Source organism: Pezoporus occidentalis, unplaced genomic scaffold (genome assembly GCF_034315485.1).
Source record: "Pezoporus occidentalis ecotype Australia unplaced genomic scaffold, CSIRO_AGI_Poc_V1 ctg229, whole genome shotgun sequence".
NCBI lineage: Eukaryota > Metazoa > Chordata > Aves > Psittaciformes > Psittacidae > Pezoporus > Pezoporus occidentalis.
The window spans coordinates 545,315-568,731 of NW_026914169.1; the positions used below are offsets into that span (position 1 = coordinate 545,315).

General features: G+C 54.7%; 3 protein-coding genes across 4 annotated transcripts; 2 read left to right on the forward strand and 1 right to left on the reverse strand.

Annotated features, from left to right (window-relative positions):
- Nucleotides 1–33: 33 nt before the first annotated feature.
- LOC134164999 (C-signal-like) lies at nt 34–5,963 on the reverse strand. The gene is made up of 6 exons (XM_062621317.1): nt 5,954–5,963; nt 2,615–2,770; nt 1,653–1,843; nt 1,111–1,269; nt 745–855; nt 34–136 (listed from the first exon to the last, which is right to left on the reverse strand). Exons 1-6 carry the CDS (start codon nt 5,961–5,963, stop codon nt 125–127), a joined length of 639 nt encoding a protein of 212 aa, XP_062477301.1. The 3' UTR covers nt 34–124.
- A 1,080-nt stretch (nt 5,964–7,043) lies between these two features.
- Nucleotides 7,044–21,843, forward strand: AARS1 (alanyl-tRNA synthetase 1). 2 transcript variants are annotated; one of them, XM_062621173.1, is made up of 20 exons: nt 7,044–7,261; nt 7,884–8,072; nt 9,288–9,433; nt 10,217–10,408; nt 10,849–10,993; nt 11,826–11,971; nt 12,531–12,639; nt 12,737–12,887; nt 13,253–13,377; nt 14,151–14,295; nt 14,928–15,106; nt 15,660–15,773; nt 16,542–16,748; nt 17,322–17,506; nt 17,965–18,073; nt 18,440–18,553; nt 18,833–18,952; nt 19,421–19,507; nt 21,102–21,215; nt 21,560–21,843. In XM_062621173.1, exons 1-20 carry the CDS (start codon nt 7,118–7,120, stop codon nt 21,743–21,745), a joined length of 2,907 nt encoding a protein of 968 aa, XP_062477157.1. In that variant the 5' UTR covers nt 7,044–7,117; the 3' UTR covers nt 21,746–21,843. The 2 variants fall into 2 exon arrangements, with proteins under 2 accessions (XP_062477157.1, XP_062477158.1); XM_062621174.1 differs by lacking the exons at nt 7,044–7,261; nt 7,884–8,072 and having other exon boundaries at nt 9,325–9,449; nt 10,232–10,408.
- On the forward strand, nt 21,783–23,361 carry EXOSC6 (exosome component 6). The gene has a single exon (XM_062621228.1). The coding sequence runs from the start codon at nt 21,783–21,785 to the stop codon at nt 22,803–22,805; it is 1,023 nt and encodes a 340-aa protein (XP_062477212.1). The 3' UTR covers nt 22,806–23,361.
- Nucleotides 23,362–23,417: the final 56 nt, after the last annotated feature.

Genomic DNA, 23,417 nt, shown 5'->3' on the forward strand with positions numbered 1-23,417 from the left:
CTTTAAAGTCCCTTCCAGTTCAAACCATTCTATGTTCCTGAGGGATGGTTCTTGAACTTGCCAAGAAAAGCTGCCTGGAGGTTGATGCCTGGGATCCTGTTTCAGCAGGTGGGTGAGGTAAATGTCAGGGCTGCTTCTGCAAGGAAGGATAAATCCTTGTGTGCTTTCTCAGCTGCACAAGGACCATGTGTACTCACATCCCAGAGGTGCTTCAGACAGGCAGTGCTCTGAAGGAGATGTGGTTTTGGGTACTTTCAGAGCTAGGGAGGCTTTGTGGTGAGCTGCAAAACTAAAGGTGTCCTCGGATCTCCGGTAGTGTCACCATCATCTCTCGAACACCGTGGCTCAGCCCACCACTGACAGTGAAGGATGCTGCAGTGTCTTTGGTTTGGCTTTGTTTTAACTGCTCTAGTGGAAGGTGTCCCTGCCTGTGGTAGGGGGTTGGAACTGGATGAGCTTTAAGGTCCTTTCCAACTCAAACTATTCTATGATTCTATAATGATCCTGGGGAGCAGCACCCATAGTGCTCATGGGGGTATTTTGTTTACTGCCACAGCCCTGCTGTTTTTGCTGGGTTTGCAGGGACAGGGCTGGTTATCTGTGCACTTGGCACACTGTAGCTTGCTGCCTGTCTGCACCGGGAGATGGTCCCGGAAGCTCACAGCATCACACAACATCCCAAAGTGCTCGAGAGCTGGAGGCACAGTGGGGGTCATGCTGACCATCCCCTGCACAGCCCAGTACCTTCTCTGTTCCCATGTTGGTCTTCACCCAGCCAGGATGGATAGCTGTGCACAAGATCCCCCTGTCCTGGAGCTCCACAGCCAAGCACCTTGTCACCATATTCTGGGCAGCCTGGAAGAAGTAGTGCCATGCCAGCATGACCTGGGGTATGGGTGGGCTGGAAGGGGGACTTTTCCCAGCCACAGGGTGGGAAATAGGACCTGGCTGTGGGGTACAGCATTGGCACAACCCCCTTGAAAGGCTCAGTCCTGGGTCCTGCTGTCTTGGTCTCCAAGCTGACACTTGGAAAACCAGGCAGGGTGTGTGTGACCCCTCCACATGCCCTGGGCATGCAGAGCATCCCCAGCACTGTCCCTGGCTCCTCACCTCACTGGCACGGTATGGGTACATGGGGGCCTGGTGCACACCAACGCACAGCCCGATGGAGCCCAGCTTGGTGGAGACGTTGATGATGGCAGCCCTGCTGCAGCTCAGCCCCTCTTGCCCTGAGCCCTTTGCTGCCTTCTCCAGGAGTGGCAGAAATCCCTTGCCAAAGACACAGATGCTCTGTTAACATGGGACAAGCCTTGAGCTTGAGGTGCGCCCTGGAGGTCTCTGTTGCAGACCACGGGAGAGACACCTCCAGCAGAAGGGCAAGGGAGGGGAAGGATGCCCCAAGGAGGGTCCAGGCTCAAGCCTTTCCTTTCCCCAAGGAAAGAGCAGGAAGGAGCTCCAGATAGAGAGCAGCAGAGCACTGGAGATGCTGGGTATAGGCTGAGTTGCCTCCCTGCTCCTTCAGGTGGGTAGAGGCGACCCACGGTCCTGGTCTTGCCTCATCAGTTCTACTCATTTGAGAGAGCCAGAACCCACCCAGAAGCCACCTTTGCCATGGAGAACATCTCCCCAAGCAGGAGAAACCCAAAAGGTACCCTGGCAACCTGGAGGGGCCCAATGGCATTGGTGGAAAACACAGAGAGCATCTCCTGGGAATCCAGAGAGTGCAGCATGGTGTGCGAGCTGACACCCGCGTTGTTGATGGGCAGGTTCAAGCCCTGGTCCTTCAGATGAGACCCCAGAGCCCGCACGGCCCCATGGATGCTGGGCAAGTTCACAGTGTCTGCTGGGGCAGAAAGCAAAGTGGAGGAGAGCTCCAGTGGTTCAGCTTCCAGTGCCTAAAACAGCTACAAGAAACCTGGAGAGGGGCTTTGGACAAGGGCCTGTAGGGACAGGACAATGGGGAATGGCTTTAACCTGACAGAGGGGAGACTGAGATGAGATCTTAGGCAGAAGCTCTTCCCTGTGAGGGTGCTGAGGCGCTGGCACAGGTTGCCCAGAGAAGCTGTGGCTGCCCCATCCCTGGCAGTGTTCAAGGCCAGTTTGGATGGGGCTTGGAGCAACCTGGTCTAATGGAAGGTGTCCCTGCCTGTGGGGGCAGGGCAGGAGCAAGAGAGGAGGTTAGAAGTCACCAGCGGCACGGCCCTGCTCCCACCCCAGCTCCCTGGCCACCCCAGCTCAAGCTGGGCCGTGGTGGCTTTGCTTTTGTCAAAGTGTGTGGAGCTATTCTCTGGGATCAGGGCATCCCTGTGGGCAGGAGGAGAAGTGTACTGCTGGGCTCAGGCACTGCCCCTGTCCTGGGTGATCCCACTATGGAGAAGGGCCATGAGCATGGCCAGAAGGACACGGGCACCATGTCTGAGGATATAGGCACCGTGTCTGCTCCTCCAGCCTCATCCCACCCAGCTAGGTTAGGGGTTGGGGGTTATGAGACCCCACCCGAGCAGCCCTGTCCCTAGTGCCAGACTAACCCAGCCAGGGCGGTGAGCTGGCAGGGCGGCAGGGACCGCACGTTCCCACCACCTGCCCCATTCAGGACCATCCCCACGTCCCACACCTTCACTGACCTTCCGTCGTGGCCCGCCGGGGTCACGGCATGTGGCGAAGATGTGCTGCGGGGGCCGGGGGCTGGCAGCGAGCTGCCTCACGAGCTCCAGCCCGATGCCGCGGTTGGAGCCTGTCACCGGGACGCTGCGAGCCAGCGCCGCAATCCCTGCGGTGACACACTGCGGGACTGGGAGAGGAGCCGGCCACAGCCCAGCGTGTGGCTCCAGGCGCCCATGGGGACAGGGACGATGCCAGCAGCAGCCCTGGACCCTCGCCTGCCCCAGGCACAGCCAGGGTGCCAGGAAAACCCCGCGCACAGGGCTGGATGGCTCCTGTGGCACCCAGTCCTCCCCCGCTAAAGCCCCAGCTCCCAGAGGCACTGTAACAATAGCAGAATTGTCACCTCTAACAAAAGCTTGGAAAAGCACTTGGAAACACCACCAGGAATAGGAAAACAGTTCCACATAACTGTGGCTGGTAATCTTCCAGTCTGAGGGGTGAGTTTGGGATGGCTGAAGCCAGGGATGCTAATCCAAAGCCCAGCCTAGGAAGCACGGGAAGAGCATTTCTGACACTGGAAGCTCAACTGGTGCCAATGCTTTCACGGAGAGAAGATCTTCAGCTCCCTGCAGCCCTGACCACCCGCTGCTGCTGCACCAAGCACACAGCCATCACCCTTCTCCTTCCTGGAGGACAATGCTGGATGCTCCTCAGCTCAAGAGGTGCCTGCAAAGCCAAGGCTCCTGTGGCACAGACATGCTTGGGGGCATGGATTTTCAGGAGGCAGAGGTAAGGTGCCAAAAGAAACTAAGAACTACCATGTAAAAAGCCTCAGCTGAAACAGAAGAATTGGTGAAACCTGAGTTTAAGGGGGGTAAGGAAATAAGAAGTAAGTAGTGGGGAGGGGGCTGTCACACCTGAATGTGCCCAAAGGGACACATCTGTTGCCCAGCCTCACTCAGCCTGGTGGAGGGGACAGAGCTGACTATTCCCCAAGTATCTGAGTGGTTCCAGATCTGACAGTCACCAAAGAAATACCCAGACCAGCAGCTGGGCAATGGTGAAGGGGCTCCCACTTGGAAGGTGTGTTTTCAGGGGACACAGAGCATGGAGGGGAAGCAGCAGTGATGTTTCCTTCCCTCTTGGTGGGCAGACTGCAGCCCCCATGAGAGGTAAGCATGGTGGGTATGGATTTGGATGCTGTTAGACACAAACCCACTGTAGCAGGCATTGCTGAGGCTATAATCATCTGCCCAAGCAATTGCGCTGCACAGACCTGCCCGCTCCTGCTGCTATGTGCACGCAGCGTCCAGAGCCGCATTCCCTTAGGAGCCAACAGGACTGGAGTTTCCACTTTTCCTTCCAGGCTCCTTGGTAAAGAGACCAAAGTAAAGTGAAGAGGGCTGCAGGCCAGCATCGAGCTGGGAAGGCAAGTGCAAGTAACCTTTGGAAAGGGCTAACTGATGGCAAGAAAGGCCAAGAAGGACAGAAGCACAGACATATTCATGGCTCAAGAACCACTGCTTGGGCAGAAGGGATGCTCTGGGGAAGAGAGGACACCAAGCCACCAGATCCCAACACTGCAGAGGCACCTGGGGACCACTCATGTTAGAGAGGACTCTGCTCCAAGAACTCTCAGGAGGAGCAGGGTCACCAGTGACTTCAGATCAGGTTAGCCAGGGGTTGAACCAGACCTCACAAACCTGCAGGGACCCCACATTCTTCCTGAGCTCCCTTTTGAGACAAGGAGGCACAAAAGCACAAAATGTAATCAGTTCTAAGTAACCTTAAGTTTGATGGCTTTGTAATGGAAAATAACTGAGGTGCTTGAAGGTAGTTGACATAGTTTCAGGTCCTTAGGATCTTAGTACAAAAAGTGTAAGAAAAGCAGGAGAGAAAAACAGGACCTGGGGATGGGGAGTATCTGGGACTAGCAGATGTCCAGGGTGGGCACAGTTAAACTAACTGGTAAGTAAAAGGACAGGATGATTGCTATGTCTGTAATGTTAATTAAGCTGGTGCTTCAAAGACTGCCAGAAGTGATGAAGATTGTTGGGAGAAGTAAACGACCCTCAGCGACCACCACCACGTTTTTGTATGCATGCGGGAAACTTTCTGGAAAATGATGTAATTCATCTGTAGCCTCATGAATATATATGTATGCCCAGGGACTATGTAAGGATTGCCTGTGTAGCAATACGGGGACACAGACTAGGAGGAGCTATCCTCCGTGTCTCCTGGCGCCGCAATAAAGAATACCAACTTGTCAACGTGAAACTTTGTTGGAGTGTTTGTTCCTGGAGTTTTCTCTGAATCACTTTCAATGCTTGACAGTGATTTTTTTTTTGTCAGTGTGGCACCCACCACATTTCACTGTATGACTGTCCTCACAGTGAATTTTTTGTCAACATGGCACCTCCCCTGTTTACGTGCCCTTGGATTGCATGTCCCTACCCCATCAACTCCCCAAATGTATGACTAGAGCATGTTCCTAATGAGTGACACCCACCCCCCTGCACCTCTTAGCCATGACCTTGTCCTCTCAGACCCATGCAAAGGCACTGTAGCCATTACGTCCCACAGCAGGGAAGCTGACAGGGCTTTGGTCGCTACCTGCAGCAGCCACCTTGACCACCATCCCCAGCCAGCTCCCTGGCCTCCACATCCCCTCCTTAGCTGCTTTTGCAGCCCACTGCTGTCCCGATACCAGAAGTGAAGGACCTGGAGCACAAGTGTGATGGGGAACAGCTGAGGGAACTAGGGAGGTGGGGTGACGGTGTGTGTATTAGTCTGGAGAAGGCTCAGGGGTGCCTGTATCGCTCTCTGCAACTGCCTGACGGGAGGATGGAGCCAGGAGGTGGCTGGTCTCTGCTCCCAAGGACTAACGGATAGGACAAGAGGAAACGGCCCCAAGCTGCACCAGGGGCGGTTTAGGCTGGATATTAGGGACAGTTTCTCCCCCAGAGGGCGCTCAGGCATTGGAACAGGCTGCCCAGGGCAGTGGTGGAGTCACCATCCCTGGAAGTGTTCACAAACCGTGTAGACGAGGCCCTCAGTGCCATGGTTCAGTGGTGGCCTTGGCAGTGCTGGGGAATGGCTGGACGTGAAGGTCTCTTCCAGCCCAGCAGACTCCACGGCTCCGTGACCCTACACCAACAGCGCAGCAGGACTCGCACCCCCAACACGGCAGCTCCCAGCGCCCCTTCACCACCACCACCGCCGCCGCGTCCCGTCCCGTCCCGTCCCGTCCCGTCCCGTCCCGTCCCGTCCCGTCCCGTCCCGTCCCCATTGCATCAGCCGGCGAGAAGCACAACCCCCGCGCCGACAGAGGGGAGGGGCGGGGCTTTACCCGGAGCCATGGCCGCGCAGCCAATCGGGAGCTGTCGCACGGCGATGAGCTCAGAGGGGCGGGGCGGAGCGGCCGCTGCAGAGGGGCTCGCCTAGGGGCTGCGGCAGCGGCGGCTGCGGAGGTAGGGAGGTACGGCCTGAGGGGGGGCGAGGAGAGGGCGGAGGGACGGGGAGCGCAAGCGGCAGGCAGGCAGGCAGGCAGGCAGGCAGGCAGGGCGGGCGGCAAGGGGGCCACGGCGGGCAGCGCGAGGGGGAGGGGGAGGGAAAGGGGTGGTGGTGCCGCCGTGCTCAGTGCTGGGGTCTCCTCGCCTCAGCCGGGGCCGCCGGGGGATGCGCGTCTGCCGGCTGTGGTTGGCTTCTCGCAGGGCTGCCGGGCCCCCGCTGCCTCTCGAGGGCACTTGAGACCAGATGGAGTCTGCTCGGAGGCCCTGCTGCGCCGATTCATTCCTTCGCTGCTCGAGTCCTGCCTTCCCTCCTTCATGCAACGCCTCGCTGGCCTTGGTACAATGAGGAATTGTTGTCCCTGCACCAGAGCAGGGTGGGGGAAGCTTGGCCCTTCAGACGATCGCATTGCGCTTCATCGGCAGGGTACAGCTTCCTGTACGCTCTAGGCTGTACAGGAGGTGTCACCCGTCTGATGTGTGTGCGGCAGTGTGGTTCCTCTCCGGGGAAAGCACCCGGGCACCTCTGGAGTGACCCTGCTTTGAGCAGGAGGGGTGGATGACGTGATCATTTCCAAACCCAGCCCTTCCATAATCCTGTGATTTAATCACCTTGAATGGTTTTAGGACTTGGCGATCCCCCGCCATGTCTTCAGCAGAGCAAACGCAACCTTTTACTGAGTTCAGTATCCAGGTGAAATTGGTATTTTAAAGCCACGTGTTTTCAAAGGACAAGTAACTTGATGTAGAGAGCTCTAGAAGTCAGGGAGGAAGTTTGCAATCGGGCAGCACTATTTGGGACAGGCTGATGGTTGAACTGAGGAGTCAGTGACAGTACTTAACCAGTGTGAGGAGACCCATTCAGGAGATGGAGGCAGTGATCCTGATGTTACTTCTCGAGCTGACTGACAACATGTAAGAACCTTATTTGTTGTTCCTTCAGACTGCACCAAGGCCTTGCTACCTTCCGCTTGCTTTGGACAGCTGTAACTTGCAGTTTCAATATGGAGACTATGCTAACAGCAAGCCAGATCCGGCAACAGTTTATTGACTTCTTCAAGAAAAATGAGCACGTCTATGTGCACTCATCTTCTACAATCCCCCTGGATGACCCCACACTGCTTTTTGCCAATGCTGGTATGAACCAGGTAGGATTCCCACTCTGGTACTGTGGTCCTTATGGACGTGTCCTGTATCAGTTGACACCTGTGAAGCTGTTTTATGTGGAAGACTTATTGTTTTCTCCATCTTCCTTCTGGTCACACAGAGGTGATTGGTGTGTCTGATGGAGCCCACTGTGCTCTTGCAAAACTGGCAAGAGTGTTGGAAGAGGTTCCTGTGTCTGCTGGGATGACTGTGCAATAATGGGAGCACTGCCAGTCTCCCTTCTTTGACCGTTTGTACTACAGCTGGTCCTGGCACAAATGGCTGACAGCAGTTTTAAAGAGTGGCTGAGGCTGGGCTGCTGAAAAAAATTACTTTCTTTTGTCTTTGTTGACTGGGAATCTGTCTGCTTTCATTCCTGTTGGAGATCCTGGGGTTTGGTGTACTCCAGGAACATGTGTGTATGTAGGAATGCTAAGCTCTAGGCACTGCTGCAGTCTCCTCACAGGCAGGAGACAGCAGGCTTGTTTCTGAAAGCTGCCTTGGGTGTATCCAGGCTAGTGGTAACATGACATAGATAACACTTACCTCCTTGCTGTTGCTTCCAGCATTTGAAAACAGGCTCTTGGTGGTTATCTTGATTGCCCTTTTTTTCTTTCCTTTCAGTTCAAACCCATTTTCCTCAACACTATTGACCCGTCACACCCACTTGCTAAACTGAGCAGAGCCACCAACACTCAGAAGTGCATCCGAGCAGGCGGCAAGCACAACGACCTGGATGATGTTGGGAAAGATGTCTACCACCACACCTTCTTTGAGATGCTGGGGTCCTGGTCCTTTGGGGATTATTTCAAGGTAAAACAGACCAGGTGCAACTCTGAATCTCTTGCATGAAGTTACCTGTCTCTGAACTCAGCAATTGCCAAGAAGAAAGAGAATATCTTGGCCCAGAGCGGTTCCTAAGGCACATGTGGCTCCTTTGGAATTAATGAACTTGGAAGTTCTCCTGAACCTGCAGAATGTTTTGAGATTAATTACTTCGGCCTTACAAAGCTGATTATATTAATATTGTGGTTTAAACCCAGCCGATAATTTTCAGCACCAGTAGCTGCTCGCTGATCCCTCAATTGGGATGGGGAGAATAGAAAGACTTTAAACCCGACTGGTTTAGATAATATCAGTTTAATAACTAAAGTATAATATAATACTACTAATAATAATGATAAGGGAAATTATAAGGGGAGAGAATATAAAACTTAAAGGGAGAAACCCAAGTGACACATAAGGCAATTGCTCACCACTCACCAGCCAATACCCAGCCTGACATGAGCAGCGATCTGGCCTTCTGGTTGACTCCCTGCAGTTTACATACTGGGCATGATGTGCTGTGGTATGGATGTGCTAGCCCCTTTGGCTAGTCTGGGCCAGGTGTCCTCTCTGCTTCCTCCTCGCTTCCTATGTCCCTGCTCACTGGCAGAGCATGAGACTGAAAAGTCCTTGATCAGGGTAAGTGCTACTGAGTAACAGCTAAAACATGGGTGTGTTACCAGCATTGCTCTCACACTAAAGCCCAGACGCAGCACTGCACCAGCTACTGGGAAGAAGAAAGATAGCTGTTACGGCTGAACGCAGGATAATTAACTCTGCCAGTTTGGACTCTTCAGGCAGAGGTTTTAGTGGCTGTCCTGTGGGGACTTGTATGTGCTGAGAGACAATGATGGACCTTCAGACAGGAATGATCATAAAATAATGGTGTCCTTTCCCAAGCTCCTTGATAATACAGTGTTCGAATTCAGAAAGATAGTGTTGAGAACACAGAATAAGAGCTGAATTAAAAGGCTTTTGAAGGGGCAGTGAGCATGCTGAGAGTTAACTTATCTGCCTCTGGAAAGCCACATGAGATGCTTCTCATGACCTATTTGCTCCATATATTAATCTGCTTCCTTCTTACATCAGAAGTCTGAAAGTTTTTGGCTGTTCAGCTGCTGATACCTACAGTAGCCAGTACTCTGCATGTTGAAGAGAAACTCTTCTTGTATTCACTTGCTGACCTCATCTTTCCTTCTGCAGGAACTTGCTTGTAAACTGGCACTGGACCTTCTCACCAAGGAGTTTGGCATCCCTGTTGAAAGACTCTATGTTACTTACTTTGGTGGAAATGAGGCGGCAGGACTGCAGCCGGACCTGGAGTGCAAGCAGATCTGGTTGGATTTGGGGTAAGGCCTGAGGAAGGTGTGTGTCTTGTTGAGCAATAGTCATTCAAAGAAAGATGGTGTGTATTCTGTGGCAGAGCACATGTAACAGGAAGTTTTAACAAAATCAAAGGATCACAAATGTTTGCAGGGTGGTGGTGCTGCAAAACAAAAGGGAAGTACTGGTATTAGCTAGAAGATACTGAGAGCTTTCATTTCAAAATCTCTTCTGTAAGCTTAAGAGCATAAGAAGTGCCCACTGGGTCAGATCGCAGCACACTGTGCTTCCTCTAATGCTTGAGAAGATGCTGTTTTTACAAGAGCAGGCATGCCTGACTGCTGTGCAGTCCGTTCACCTCCTCTCCCCCCAGCATCCAGTCACTGGATTAACTATGTTAGACGGCTAGCCATCTATTCCCCTTAGCTTCTGTCTGGGGCCCTGCTCCTTCAGAGTATATCTGATCCTGTTTTTCTGAATCTGAGTCATAGTCTCCCAGCCTTGTACGCTCAAAATTGGAGAGTCTGACTCTTTTCTTTACTCTCTTCCTAAGGTAGCTGTTCCATTCAGCAACCCAGGAGCTCTCCCTCCAGCTGGGACAAGTGTCAGGTGCCAGTATTGACTTGATCCTCCTCAGCAGGAGTCATGAGAAATTAGTCCTCTTGGATTAGCCTCTCTCAAGACTCCTGACAGTTTATCAGCTCATCCAGGGAGTTAGTGAGCTGAGGTTTTTCTGGTACAGTTCTTAGTTTGGGAAATTCTTGCCTTGCTGTTAGTGTCTGTTTTTCAATAGGAATTTCTTGCTACAGGCTGGCTGAGGGCAGGATTCTGCCTGGCAATATGAAGGATAACTTTTGGGAAATGGGAGACACGGGGCCCTGTGGCCCTTGCAGCGAGATCCACTATGACCGGATTGGAGATAGAGACGCTTCACACCTGGTCAATCAGGATGATCCCAATGTCCTGGAGATCTGGAACCTGGTGTTCATACAGTTCAATAGGTGAGCCAGACCTGTTTCCCTCCCGAGGCTGCTTCAGCTCAGATTCTGTATTCTTTTACCTTCCCCTGGCTTGCTTGCCATTCCCTTTTGTCCAGGATCTGTGCACTTTGTGGTGCTCTGTGCCCTGACTGTCCTGTATAAAAGAAGCTGGTCACACTGGCTTTGGGGACAGACTGGAAGTATTTTCTTAGTTATCTGCCAAGAGTTCAGTAGGGGATAAGTGCCATCCCACTTGGGGTCTAGATTGTCACTGCGGGTCTTGTTAACTGTATTTTATCAAAGTTGTCCTTTGTGTGGCTTGTGCATGGGCTCACATCATAATCTTGATGGCACAAAATCTCCTGGAGATGAGGATTTCCTCATGGGAATCCATGGAGATGGGGTTTCCTCTGCAGAGCCTCCATCCATCACAGCTCATCTTTCTTTCTGTGGCTGGGCAGGGAAGCTGATGGGGCACTGAAACCTCTTCCTAAGAAGAGTATTGATACTGGGATGGGCCTGGAGAGGCTGGTCTCTGTGCTGCAAAACAAGATGTCCAACTATGACACTGACCTTTTCCTTCCTTACTTTGAAGCCATCCAAAAGGTACGAACTGGGGGGGTTGTGTCTGGGCCTGACCCAGCTGCCTCCATTCCCTCAATCACTGGGGAGATGCATGGGGTGGTTGGGCAGGGCAATTACATCTGCAGGTCTCTGCTTCCCTGGCTGCTGGGAGCCCCAGGGGGTTGTACTTTCCCGAGGATAGGAATGCAGGCTGGCACATGGGACATACTTCCTGGGGAAAATACAGGACAATGAGCAGTGCAGCTTTCCCAAGTGTTTCTGTGAACAGTCCTGGTGTGCAGTCCTAGGTCCTCTCCCAAGGAGATGCTCTGCAGTCCTGTATGGCCAAGTGCCATCTTTGTGCCATGTGGAAGAGCATGTGATGCTGCTAACCCAGAATCAGAGTGTGTCCTCCAGTTACCCACCTGGAACATGCTGATCTATAATAAATCCCTTTAGAGAGGAGGTTTCTGCCATAAACTATGACAGTTTGCTGTAGAACATGACTTGGAGGGCCATGTTCCTTGGCTAGGCAGGTTATGCCAGGACTCTGGTCCTCGAGCCAGTGTGCACAACAGATGATTTCCCTGTACTCATGTTCCTCTCCCTCTCTCTTGTGTCCTGGACTCTAAATGTTGAGATAAATTGGGTTTGCTTCCCTCTGGTGTTGCAGACCCTGGAAGTGCAAGCTGTGGCACCATGCAGAGTCTCGCAGCTTTCACTTCACTTTCCAAGGGAGGCATGCCTCCTGGGTGGCCACAGGCAGTGGAATGGTGGGGGGTTCCTGAGGCACTTCCCTGTTGTTTGGCCATGTTGCTGGTCCCCACCATCCTGAATTGTGCCCTTTGCCCACCACCTTCTCCTCTCTGCACAGGGCACAGGTGCCAGGCCCTATATGGGGCAAGTTGGTGCTGAAGATGCTGATGGAGTAGACATGGCCTACCGTGTGCTGGCTGACCATGCACGGACCATCACACTGGCCCTTTCTGATGGGGGCAGACCTGACAACACTGGCAGAGGGTAAGAAGGGAGCTGCTGCGATGCTGCCGCTCCCATTCTGTTCAGGATGGCTTCCCCAAGGGCACTGCGATCTCCAGGATGTCTTTGAATTCATCATTGAAGCAGTGGATAGCAGAGTGTGGGCTTGGTATATTTGATGCTTCAATCCCTGTAGTAAGGTCTGCTCAAAAGGGCAAGACACACAGGTCTGAGGGTTCTTGTGCTTCCCAGTCCTGTTCTGTCAGCCCCAGAAAGGATCACTGGACAGACAGGCACAAAACCCTGCTCGGTGCAGTGCTGCTGTCAAAAAAAAACAGTGAAGTTTGGGCCAGGGGGCTGTGCTGTGGTGCTGCTGGACTCACAGGACTGACTCTTAAGCACACAGTCTGGGTGATGGAGCTGGAGTCTGGCACCTCACCTCTGGCTTGCTGCTGCTGTGTGCAGCTGCTTGAGAGAAAATGTGGTAAGGGAATCCTGTGCTTTTGGTCCTGGGAAGGGGTGCTGATAGGTGGATGCTGGTGGATCTTCTGCAACAACTCAGAGGTGTAGCATGTGCATGAGGGACTCTGCTGTCTCCTAGGTACGTGCTGAGGCGGATTCTCAGACGGGCTGTGCGCTACTCCCATGAGAAGCTCAATGCCCCCAAGGGTTTCTTTGCTACTCTGGTTGATGTGGTGGTGCAGTCACTGGTAACTCCTTCCCCCACTCCACTGTATGTCCTGAAGACTTCCTCTGCCGAGACGTGCAGATCTCCATGCTGAAGGATTAATGCTCTTGCGCCTACAGGGAGATGCCTTTCCTGAGCTGAAGAAAGACCCAGATACGGTGAAGGATATTATCAATGACGAAGAGGATCAGTTCCTGAAAACACTCAGCAGAGGGCGTCGTATCCTGGACAGGAAGATCCAGAGCCTGGGAGACAGTAAAATCATCCCTGGTAAGGCTGTGTCATGTCTGGGTGCAACAAAAAGCGTTTATTATGTGTGACAAAGTTCAGGATCAAAGTTTGACAAAGTTTGGTTGGGAATTGAGAGATGGTGGAAGGTGCAGGGGGGTGTAGTTGGAGTCAAAAGACCGTCTCTCAGAGCTGCCCCCCCCCATCTCTCTTCTGGCCTGTGTTCACTTGCTCAGGTTTCTCAGCTGCCCAGACACACAACATGACAGTGTGATCTTTGTGCTGTCAGAGAAGAGCCTTTTAGATGTTCACCAGAGGTTTTTGCTGTCCTACCATGGTGCATAGCCAGGGAAAGGAGCAGTGTCTTGTGAAACACGGGTGCTGACTGCTCTGCTTTTTCTCTGAAGGTGATACTGCCTGGCTGCTGTATGACACCTATGGCTTTCCTGCGGATCTCACTGGGCTGATTGCAGAGGAGAAGGGCCTTGTTGTGGACATGGAGGGCTTTGAAGAAGAGCGGAAAAACGCACAGGTAGATGGCAGCTCCAGGGGGAGCTGGTCTCTGGGTGGGCAGGGAGGATATCCTTTATAGTCTGCAGTAATGAGTTTGTTCCTTTCTTACCAGCTCTGCTCACACCTTGTCTGTCCCAGCACCCTGGAGGAAAGACCAGGGCACAGCACCACAGTTGTTGTGGGACATGTCTTTTCTGTGTGACTGAGGCTGATTTTACTCACTGTGAGGCCCAGGGCCTCAAGCTCAGCATTCAGACAAGAGACAGCAAGAGTGCTCAGAGCACCTCCCCACTGTCTGTTCTGGATTGGTAATTTTGAGACTTCCCTGTCTGAGGAGATGTGGGTAGGCAGGCCGGTAGCTTGGGTGCCTCTCCTAATATGTTTTCTGCAGCAGCAGGGAGTGGCATTGGCCAGCTGGCTGGGTACTTGCCTTACCCTTGTTGGGCTCAGGCCTGCTTTGTCTGCATACTGGTAGCACTAGAATAGCCTGCTGTGAAGCCAGAAGACAGGAACACTCCAACTGCTGGCACACAGGGCAAAGTGCATGCCCCATCCCTGGCAGTGTTCAAGGCCAGGTTGGACAGGGCTTGGAGCAACCTGATCTAGTGGAAGGTGTCTCTGCCGATGGCAGGGGATTACAACTGGATGAGCTTTAAGCTCCCTTCCAACCCAAACCAGTCTGGGATTCTACGAAGTGCAAAAATGAGGAGCTGTCAGGAATACAAGTGAGATGTGGTGTGCATGGGCCAGTGCTGAGGTATTTTTTCTCACTTTGGTGCTTGTCGTTTTCAGCTCAAATCCCAGGGCAAGGGTGCTGCAGGGGAGGACCTCCTCATGCTGGACATCTATGCCATTGAAGAGCTAAGGGCCCAAGGGCTCGAGGTGACCGACGACTCGCCAAAATACAGCTATACTTCAGATCCCAGTGGTACCTACGGTATGAAAAAACCTTCACAGAATCATCCTCTGCTGCCAGACCTTTGCTGGCATGTACCTCAACAACATCCCCCTCTGGGCTCACTTTTCCCAGGATATGGAGGTGGGAGTGGAAGCATGTGCAGGTGAATAGCCTGCTTGTTACTAGTCGAGCAGGGAAGGAGAAGGACAGGCTGTTCAAGGGCTGCAGATCTGTTGTTGCCAGCTTGAGGTGATTCCTGTTCCCTGCAGCTTTGTGTCTCCACACCCCGATGTTTGTGTTTCTCGGTTGCTAGTTTGCCAGTGTTCAAGAGACTGCAGTTTCTCCTGGGTCCGCTAGAAGGTCCTTGGCTTACTTGCTCTGGCTTTTCCTGCTAAATCTTCCATTGGGTGGAAATTCAGGAGGCCCCGGCTTGTGTGCTGCTGACTTTTAATGGATAAGTGTGGAATGAGATGACAGACCCTGCCTTGGAGAGCACTGAATGAAATTCCCTCTTATTCAGCTAACCGTTGCCCTAGTTCTTTCTCCTGCAAATGTGGTAGCTGCCATGAGCTCCTGCAATAGGTGGGAGGTGTTGCTATGAAATTCTGCTTCTGTGTAGTGTCTGCAAGGTTTTTCTACTTTACTTACGCTGCCTTTTGTCCTGGTGACAGATTTCGGGAGCCTTGTGGCCACAGTGAAAGCCATCCGCAGGGAGAAGATGTTTGTGGAGGAGGTATCCACTGGTCAGGAGTGTGGGATAGTGCTGGACAAGACCTGCTTCTACGCCGAGCAAGGCGGGCAGATCTATGACGAGGGCTACGTGGTCAAGGATGACAACAGCGGGGAGGATGTGAGTAAGCCTGTGAGCCTTCAGCTAGACTTGATCTGACCTGGGGCCTGGGGAGAGGAGGAGAATGGGCAAGGCAAGCTCGGGCAAGGCAAGCTCCAGCAATGCCCTGTCTGGCAGGTGTCGGGCATCGCACAGGTTTCCTTTCCAGGGATCCAGTGTGGCACAGATGTGCTGGAATTTGTTCCCCTTGCTTCTTGGGGAGCTGCACTCTGTGCTGCAGCATCGGGCTGTTGCCAGAACCTGGCCTGTGGTGGTGGTGCTGGGATTGCTGTGCAGGACAGTGCTTTCCAGCTGTGATGGGAAGCTGAAGTGGGGAGCTCTTTCAGCTCTCCTGTGTCCCATAACCGTGCCCCATAACTGTGCCCCATAACCATGCCCTATCTTCATTCACTTCTCTGCTTTGTGGCCATGTGTGCTGTGACTGGGTGGAACTCAGCTTTTTCCTATTGGACACAGCTGAGACCTGTCCAGTTGCAGCTCAGACATCTGGCTGGACTGTGCGTCCCTCTTTGCTCTCCCTCTCTGCTTACAAGGTGCCTTTCACTCTGTACAGAAAACAGAATTCACAGTAAAGAACGTGCAGGTCCGAGGAGGTTATGTGCTTCACATAGGAACTGTGTATGGAAACTTGAAAGTAGGAGATCAGGTCCACCTGTCTATTGATGAGGTGAGTTAAGACATAGCGTAACACATGGGCTCATTTCTTTTTTCCCTGGATTTTGCCCTTTTCGTTGGTGGTGCTCTGGGGGGCTGGTGTTTCAGCCTCCTTTTCCTGCAGCACAATGTACAGGCAAGCCGTGTGGCCTTTCAGTCTGGCTGTCTCAAGACCTCTCTTGCTTGTGTTTCTCCTACCACAAGGCAAATAATGCCTTGGAGCCAAATGGCTTAGACCCACACTCACTGGGTTTTGCTGAGCAGCAGCAGCAACACATTTTGGATCAGGACTGGGATGTAGAATGTGTATGATCCCTGCTGTGTTTTGAATGACAGTGGAGAGTCTGGGCTGCCTGCCCAACTCCAGACACTGCTCCCATGGTCTCAGCCTGCTGAGTGCATGCTGGGTTGAGCCTAGTCTGCAGAATGCATTTCCCCTCTCCCTAGAGGCAGCATCTTTGGAGCAAGAGGGAAGGCTTCCATCTTGCAGTGCTTCTCCCTGCCGAGGAGCAGAGGTCTGTGTCTGTGACCTAGTCTGTCCTTGGCCTCTCTCCAGACAGGCCCAACAAGGGGGCTGCTAAGAAAGAGTCATGCGCAAATTTGGTGGGGAACATCCTGCTCCCTTAGCTGAGGCTCTAAAGCAGCAAGTGTGATAAGTTCCTCTGCTCTCAAGCCAGTTTAGGTTTCTCTTGGAGCAGGACATTGACCTCCGCTTGTGCTGCTAGAGGTGATGTTGGCTCCACAGTGCAGGATCCCATCTAATAGTGGCTTCCTCCATCAGATGAGGCGGAGGCCAGTCATGAGCAACCACACGGCCACCCACATCCTCAACTTTGCCCTGCGCTCCGTCCTGGGGGAGGCTGACCAGAGAGGGTCGCTGGTTGCACCAGACAGGCTGCGGTTTGACTTCACAGCCAAGGGAGCCTTGTCCACCCAGGAGATCAAGAAAGTTGAAGGGATTGCCAACCAGATGATTGAGGAGGCAAAGGTGGGTACAGCTGCCGGGTTTGATATGCTCAGGAAAAGTCCACCTTTTGGGTGATCTGGGATACTGGGAGGTCAGCCCAGCAGAAGTCTTCTGAGCTGCCAGTGCAGTCGTGTGCACAGATTGGCCTCACCTGAGATGGAAAACTCCATGTGGATCGGTAGCAAGCCCTCTGTAGGGTCGGAATATTTCCATGCCTGTGCTAGTGTTGCATTTAGCTACAGGAAGTTTGGCAGAGTAGTTTTGCAAGGGTGGCTTCATTTAGTGTACACGCGGCCACCCCATGATGTGTCCTCAATGGTGAGAGCGTTGCTTGTGTGGTGCCAGAGCAGATGTTGGAGGACCCTGTGCTTAGCATTAGAATGTACATGGGGAGCCTGAGCAGGCAGTGCTGTCAGGAACTTTGAAGGTGAGGTGTCTCTCCAGTGACTTTGGGTTTCCTGCAGCTCAACAAACAACAGCTCAGGTAAGGCACTTTTGGAGGAAGCTCTTTTGGAGGAAGTCAGGATTCCCTGGGCCCTCAGTCACAACTGACAAGACTGGCTCTTACCTGCACCCCTTTCCTGTCCTCTGCAGACAGTGTATGCCCAGGACTGCCCTCTTGCAGCAGCCAAAGCTATCCAAGGACTGCGGGCAGTTTTTGATGAGACCTACCCTGACCCTGTCCGTGTGGTCTCAATTGGCATCCCGGTGGAGGAGCTCCTGGCCGACCCCTCTGGCCCTGCAGGCTCCATCACTTCAGTAGAGTTCTGCGGGGGCACGTGAGTATCTGGAGAGGCCAGGGAAAGTGGCAAGGTGGCTGGAAAGGCACCCCTGTGGAGCCTGAGCTCTGCTGGGAGTGCTGTGAGTGTCTGCTGGCCACACCCAGGGCAGATCTGGAGGTGGTGGTGATCATGATGTGCCTTTGCATTCCACATTTAAAATCAGTCTTTGCAGGCAGGAAAAATCTCTGCCTGTGCGCTTCCACTGCCCACACGCAGCTGTTGACAGTACAGAAACAAAGCCTTTGCCGCCTTTGCCTTGCTTACTTGTTTTCAGCAGCTAGGTTGGGGTTTCTGCCTGTCCCCATGCTTGCTTCCTGTCCCCATGCTTGCTTCCTGTCCCCATGCTTGTTTCCTGTCCCTGGCACGGTGGTTTTCCTGCTTCCATGCCAGTTGCTGCTGAGGTGAGAGGTGGACTTCTGTCTCTTATTGTGAGTCTTTCTGGGTTCTTTCCAAAGGCACTTGCAGAACTCCAGCCACACTGGGCCTTTTGTGATTGTTTCAGAAGAAGCAATTGCTAAAGGCATCCGGAGGATAGTTGCAGTCACTGGAGGCGAAGCTCGGAAGGTGAGAGGAAGCAGGAGAGATCCTCTGGAAAATCCCACATATTAACCATGTGCCAGGGTTCCTTTTGTTAAAATTTGTGCAGTATCCCTGATGGGATACTCATTGCAAGGGTTCATGGGGGAGATGACTTTCTCTTTATGGAGGAACTTAGCACTCCTTCTGGCAAAGAATAATCCTGGGGCCTGTTTGCCAGCGTCACACCCTGGTTCTGGTCACAAGCTGCCTGCTTTGACTCTGCTGCTTCCTGAAGAGTTACTGACCTCCATCTGAGGGCTGCATCATTCCTTGCCCCTTCTCATGAGGTTGACAAAAGCCCAGAATGCTGCATCTCCCTGCCTGACTTTAACTGAGATTCTATTCTGCTAGGCCCTCAGGAAAGTCGACAGCCTCAGGAAGCTGCTGTCAGCCGTGGAGGCCAAGGTGAAGGTCCAGACAGCTCCCAACAAGGATGTGCAGAAGGAGATCGTGGATCTCAGTGAGGTGAGGATGGTATCTGTGGTCTGCTTCCCCAGAGTGAATGGCACCTGGATGACCAGCACTGGGTGGTATTAATGAGGCCCAAGTTCAGCTTCCTGCTCCTGTCCACACCATTCTGTGTCCTGCAGGTGCTGCAGTCAGCACCTCATGCCTGAGGCTGGGAGAGGAGGGGAGCTTAGTGGGCTCTGCTGTTTGAGGCACTTGAGGTTCATGAGTGTGGTGCAGCATCTCCTGTCATGGTCACCCATACCTTTAACCCTCTCCACGACTCCTGTTTTGCAGACACTGGCCACTGCTGTTATCCCACAGTGGCAGAAAGATGAACTGAGGGAGGCTGTTAAAGCACTGAAGAAAGTTATGGATGACCTGGACCGAGCAAGCAAAGCTGACATTCAGAAACGAGTGAGCCCTGAAGGGAATAAAGGACAGTGCAGGAGGGCTGCAGAGGGCTGCTTTGGAAGCTCCACTTGTGTCTGGTGTGGAGGGGAACCAAGCTATGGGAATGTTCCTCATGCATTTTAGCCTTCCAGCTTATTCCAGAGCATGGCTGCCTCCATGCCTGTTTCCTGGGTTGAAATGCAGTGTTAGTCTTGGTATCTGGGGTGTTTCTGCCCTAGCAGTGCCCCTGGGGGCAGGGTTTCTCCTGGATCCCATCGGATTTTCCTGGAGGAGGGCTCAGAAACAGCACTGCTGCTGCCTTGCAGGCCACACACCCTGCCTCCCAGCATGAAGCTGCTCCAGCCTGGGCTGTGGTGTGTTTGGGCACCTTGGGAGCCTCTGTACTTTCAGGGAAGTTACACCTTCACCCAGGTGGTTCTTGTGTGCATACGCCATGTGTGTGCTGCAGCATCTGACCACTGTTGTCCTCAGGTGCTGGAGAAGACCAAGCAAGTCATTGAGAGTCACCCTAACCAGCCACTGGTCATCATGGAAATGGAAAATGGAGCCTCAGCAAAGGTAAGGGAAGGTCTGATCACTCCTCAATGACCTTCCTGGTGCCTGAGGAGCAGTTGGGTGATCTCTGCTCCCTGGGGGAAGGGTGGTGCTGTGTTACAGAGCTGGCGCTCTTGCTACCTGCTAGCCCTGAGCAGTGACAAGAGGGAAGTTACACGGGGGCTGTGGCATGGGGGACTCTTGGCCACTGGCTGAGCTTCCATACCTGATGGTGGGCAGGGACCCCAATAGAAACGGCACTGTGCCCTTGCTTATCCAACAGCCCTTACAACACGTAACAGGAGGGCTTAAGGAACTCTGAGCTGAAGCTCTGCGAAGCCACAGATGTCCTGCTGGATGTGGCTGTTGCACATCAGCTGTGGGAGTGGTGTCCTAGGTTGAGCATGTGCTCCCACCTCCTGGGCATTGCCTGCTGCAGCAGAGCTCCAGTTCTTTCCAGCGAGGGCTGAAATTGCTTCTTCTGTCCTCCTTGCTGAAGAGGCTGATGGTGCCCTGAGGTTGGACTACTCTGGTTTTCATGCCCTTGCTCTCTGTAGCCATCCCCACCTCTATGGTTCCAGTGCATCATTCTCCCTGGCAGAAGGGTGTATCCCATCGACGGTGGTGCTGTGAGCCCCAGCTAGAGCAGCACTGCTTTGCCTTTGGAGGGCCCGGCCCTGAAGCTCGGTGCAGCATCGTGTCTGTCTGCGCTAGCTCTCCCTGGGATGGATAATGGGATGCATGGGTCCCCCCGGGCTCTGCAGTGTGCCTGCTGTGCTGACCAACCCTTGCAGCTTCTTCACACTGCATTTGAGTCCTCCAGACCTGCTGCAGAGCAGCTGCTCCCTCCTCTGGGAGCCACTTTCCAGGACACAGTGTTTTTCCCTCCAGCCTTGGCATTAATTCCGCCAGCTCCCAGATAACTGAAGATGGGAAAATGAAAACAGTTCCTTGTAGTAGTGAGGGGCCACAAGCCCTGGCTGTGTCTCCTGCCCCAGCTTCTGCCCAGCAGGGATGTGAGGGTCTCTTGTGTTGGAGAAAAGGAACACTGCAGGACACTGCTGGCTGGTTAAATGCAAGTCCAGAGCCCTGAGGTCTCCATGGAGGCTGGAGCCAGGGTGGGAGTGCAGGGAAGGTGTGCTGTAGGGATTGTGAGTCAGAGGAGGCCACGGAGATGCTGTGAGGGCTGGGGCAGCTCTGTTCTGGAGCCAGGCTGAGAGAGCTGGGCTGGTTCAGCGTGGAGAAGGCTCCTTAAGGGAAGACCTTAGGGTAGCTCCAGTGCCTAAAGGGACTACAAGAAACCTGGAGAGGGACTTGGGACAAGGGTCTGTAGGGACAGGACAAGGGGAATGGCTTTAATCTGCCAGAGGGGAGACTGAGATGAGCTCTTGGGCAGAAGCTCTTCTCTGTGAGGGTGGTGAGGCCGTGGCACAGGGTGCCCAGAGAAGCTTTGGCTACCCGGTCCCTGGCAGTGTTCAAGGCCAGGTTGGACACAGGGGCTTGGAGCAACCTGGTCTAGTGGAAGGTGTCTGTGCCTGTGGCAGGGGTTGGAACTGGATGAGATTTGAGGTCCCTTCCAGCACAAACCAGGCTGGGATTCTGTGATTTTGTTCTACAGGCCCTGAATGAATCTCTGAAGCTCTTCAAGACTTACTCCCCCCAGACTGCCACCATGCTCTTCACTGTAGATAATGAAGCTGGCAGAATCACCTGCCTCTGTCAAGTGCCCCAGGTAACGCTGAGACACTTGTCTCTGCCTTCCCTGTTACTCAGTGGAGGATGCACAGCCTCCAGGCTGTCACTGTCTAACGCTACACAGCCAAAACTCTTGTGGGTTTGGCAAGAGCCACAACCCGTGTGCTTTCGGTTTGTTGCCAGGCTGCAGAAGACGGGGAGGTGCGATCTGGAGAGGGGAGGAGCCAGGCCTAATGTGGCTGTGGGCATGGCAAAGCTTTTGGGGGCTGTGGAGGTGGAAGAGCCTTTCCCTGCTGCATCGTGCTCACGGTTGCCCTTCTCTCCCTGCTGGCGGGGTTAAGGTTTAACTCCCTTCATTTTTCTTTCTCTTTTCCTGCACAGGAGACTGCAAATAAAGGCTTGAAGGCCAGCCAGTGGGTGCAGGAGGTGTCGGGCCTGATGGACGGCAAAGGCGGGGGAAAGGACGTCTCTGCGCAGGCCACGGGAAAGAACGTGGGGTGCCTGCGGGAGGCCCTGCAGCTCGCCACGGACTTTGCCAGGCTTCGGCTGGGCGAGCAGAAGAACTGAGCAGGGAGGAGGCTCCCCGGGCCCCCCTCAGCACCCCATGCCCTCCCCCTCCTTCCTGCTGCCCACGTTTCCTCCCAATAAACGCTACGCGCCCGAGGGCTGCCGGTTCCCGTCTGCTTTGGGGGGGCGGAGCGGGCTGGGCTCCTCCTCTTCCTGCTGCTGCCCGCGTTGCCTGGCGGTCATGCCGGTGGATCACCGCCGCCTGTGCGGCCCGGAGGAGTCGCGTGCGCCGGCGCTGTGGGCTGCGGTCTGCGGGGCGGCTGTAGCGGCGGAGGAGGGTGAGGAGGAAGGTGGGGATGAATCCCCGCGGGACCCCTGGGCCCTGCGGCCGCTTTTCGCTCGGGCCGCGGTGCTGAGCCAGGCCGACGGCTCGGCCTACGTGGAGCTGAGCGGCGGCACGAAGATTCTCTGCGCCGCATGGGGCCCGAGGGAGGCGCCCGAGCCCCCCACGGCGGCGGCGGCGGCGGCGGCGCTGAGAATGGGGCGGCTGCAGTGCGACTTCCGCCGGGCGCCGTTCGCGGGCCGTGGGGCTCGGCGGCGGCCGGGCTCGACGGTGGAGCGGGACGCGGAGCGGGACTTCGCGGCGGCGCTGCGGGCTGCGCTGGAGCCCGCGTTGCAGCTCGAACGGTACCCGCGGACCCGGCTGTTGGTCAGCGTGCTGCTCCTGCAGGACGAAGGCTCCGTGCTGGCCGCCGCCATCAGCGCCGGCGCGCTGGCGCTGGCTGACTCCGGGGTGCAGATGTACGACCTGGCCGTGGGCTGCGCCCTGTGCCGCGGGCCCGATCCCTCCGCCTCCTGGGTGCTGCAGCCAGAGGAGGCCGAGGAGCGGCGGGCCGCGGTCCGGCTCACCGTGGCCCTGCTGCCGGCCCTCAACCAGGTATCGGCCGTGCAGGGCACCGGCAGCGGCAGCACGCCCGAGGACTGGGCAGAGGCGCTGTGCTTCGGCCTCGACGCTTGCTACCGCCTCTACCCGGTGCTGCGGCAGAGCCTGCTGCAGGCCACCGGCCGCCGCCGCGGCCGCCGCCGCCGTCGCCGTGCCACCGCTGCCAGCACTGCCTGAGCACCCGGGGGCCCGCGCTGGGGATGGGGCTGTCGGCCGGAGCCCATCCAAGCTGCCCTCGGGGTTGCCAGAGATCCCTGGTGCCTGTCTGATCCACACCTCATGCTGCCAGAGACACCCTGAGCTGGCCCTTGAGCAGCCTGAGACCTCTCAGAGCTTCCCACACAGCCAGAGGCTCAAGAGTCTTGCCCAAGGACACTGGAGCTTGTTGCAGGAGACCAGACAGAGCTGGTTCTGCAGGACACAGACAGCCCCACACACTGCTGGAGACCCCCAGAACCAGCCTCTGTGGTGCCCCACACTGCCAGACGCTGCCTGACACCTCCCTCCAAGCAGCTGCCTGCACCACAGGACCTTGCACTCATCCCGGAGCAGGCCCAGGACCAGGGCTGAGACCTTCCACCATGACCATCCACACAAGCAGGGTGCAGGCAGCATGGGGCAGGAGCCATGTGGTGGCACAGACTGCACATCCCTTGGACCTCCTGCAGCGCTTGGGGGTGGTGAAGATGTGTTTTGTTGGGTTCTTCTTAGAATAAATAAGCTTGTTCTTATAGGAGTCTTCTGCCTGCATGGCTCTGCTGAGGCCTCTGCCAGTGTGGGCAGAGGAAG

Bases quoted from the DNA above. Each gene is read 5' to 3' on its own strand.
- LOC134164999 (XM_062621317.1), bottom strand. The intron at 1,270-1,652 runs GTACCTTTTGGG...GTCTTTGGCAAG, and splicing joins GGCCCCTCCAGGTTGCCAGG to GGATTTCTGCCACTCCTGGA. The intron at 856-1,110 runs GTGAGGAGCCAG...TACTTCTTCCAG, and splicing joins ACCCATACCGTGCCAGTGAG to GCTGCCCAGAATATGGTGAC.
- AARS1 (XM_062621173.1), top strand. From the start codon at position 7,118: ATGGAGACTATGCTAACAGCAAGCCAGATCCGGCAACAGTTTATTGAC. The intron at 9,434-10,216 runs GTAAGGCCTGAG...TTCTTGCTACAG, and splicing joins CAGATCTGGTTGGATTTGGG to GCTGGCTGAGGGCAGGATTC. The intron at 10,409-10,848 runs GTGAGCCAGACC...GTGGCTGGGCAG, and splicing joins GTGTTCATACAGTTCAATAG to GGAAGCTGATGGGGCACTGA.
- EXOSC6 (XM_062621228.1), top strand. From the start codon at position 21,783: ATGCCCTCCCCCTCCTTCCTGCTGCCCACGTTTCCTCCCAATAAACGC.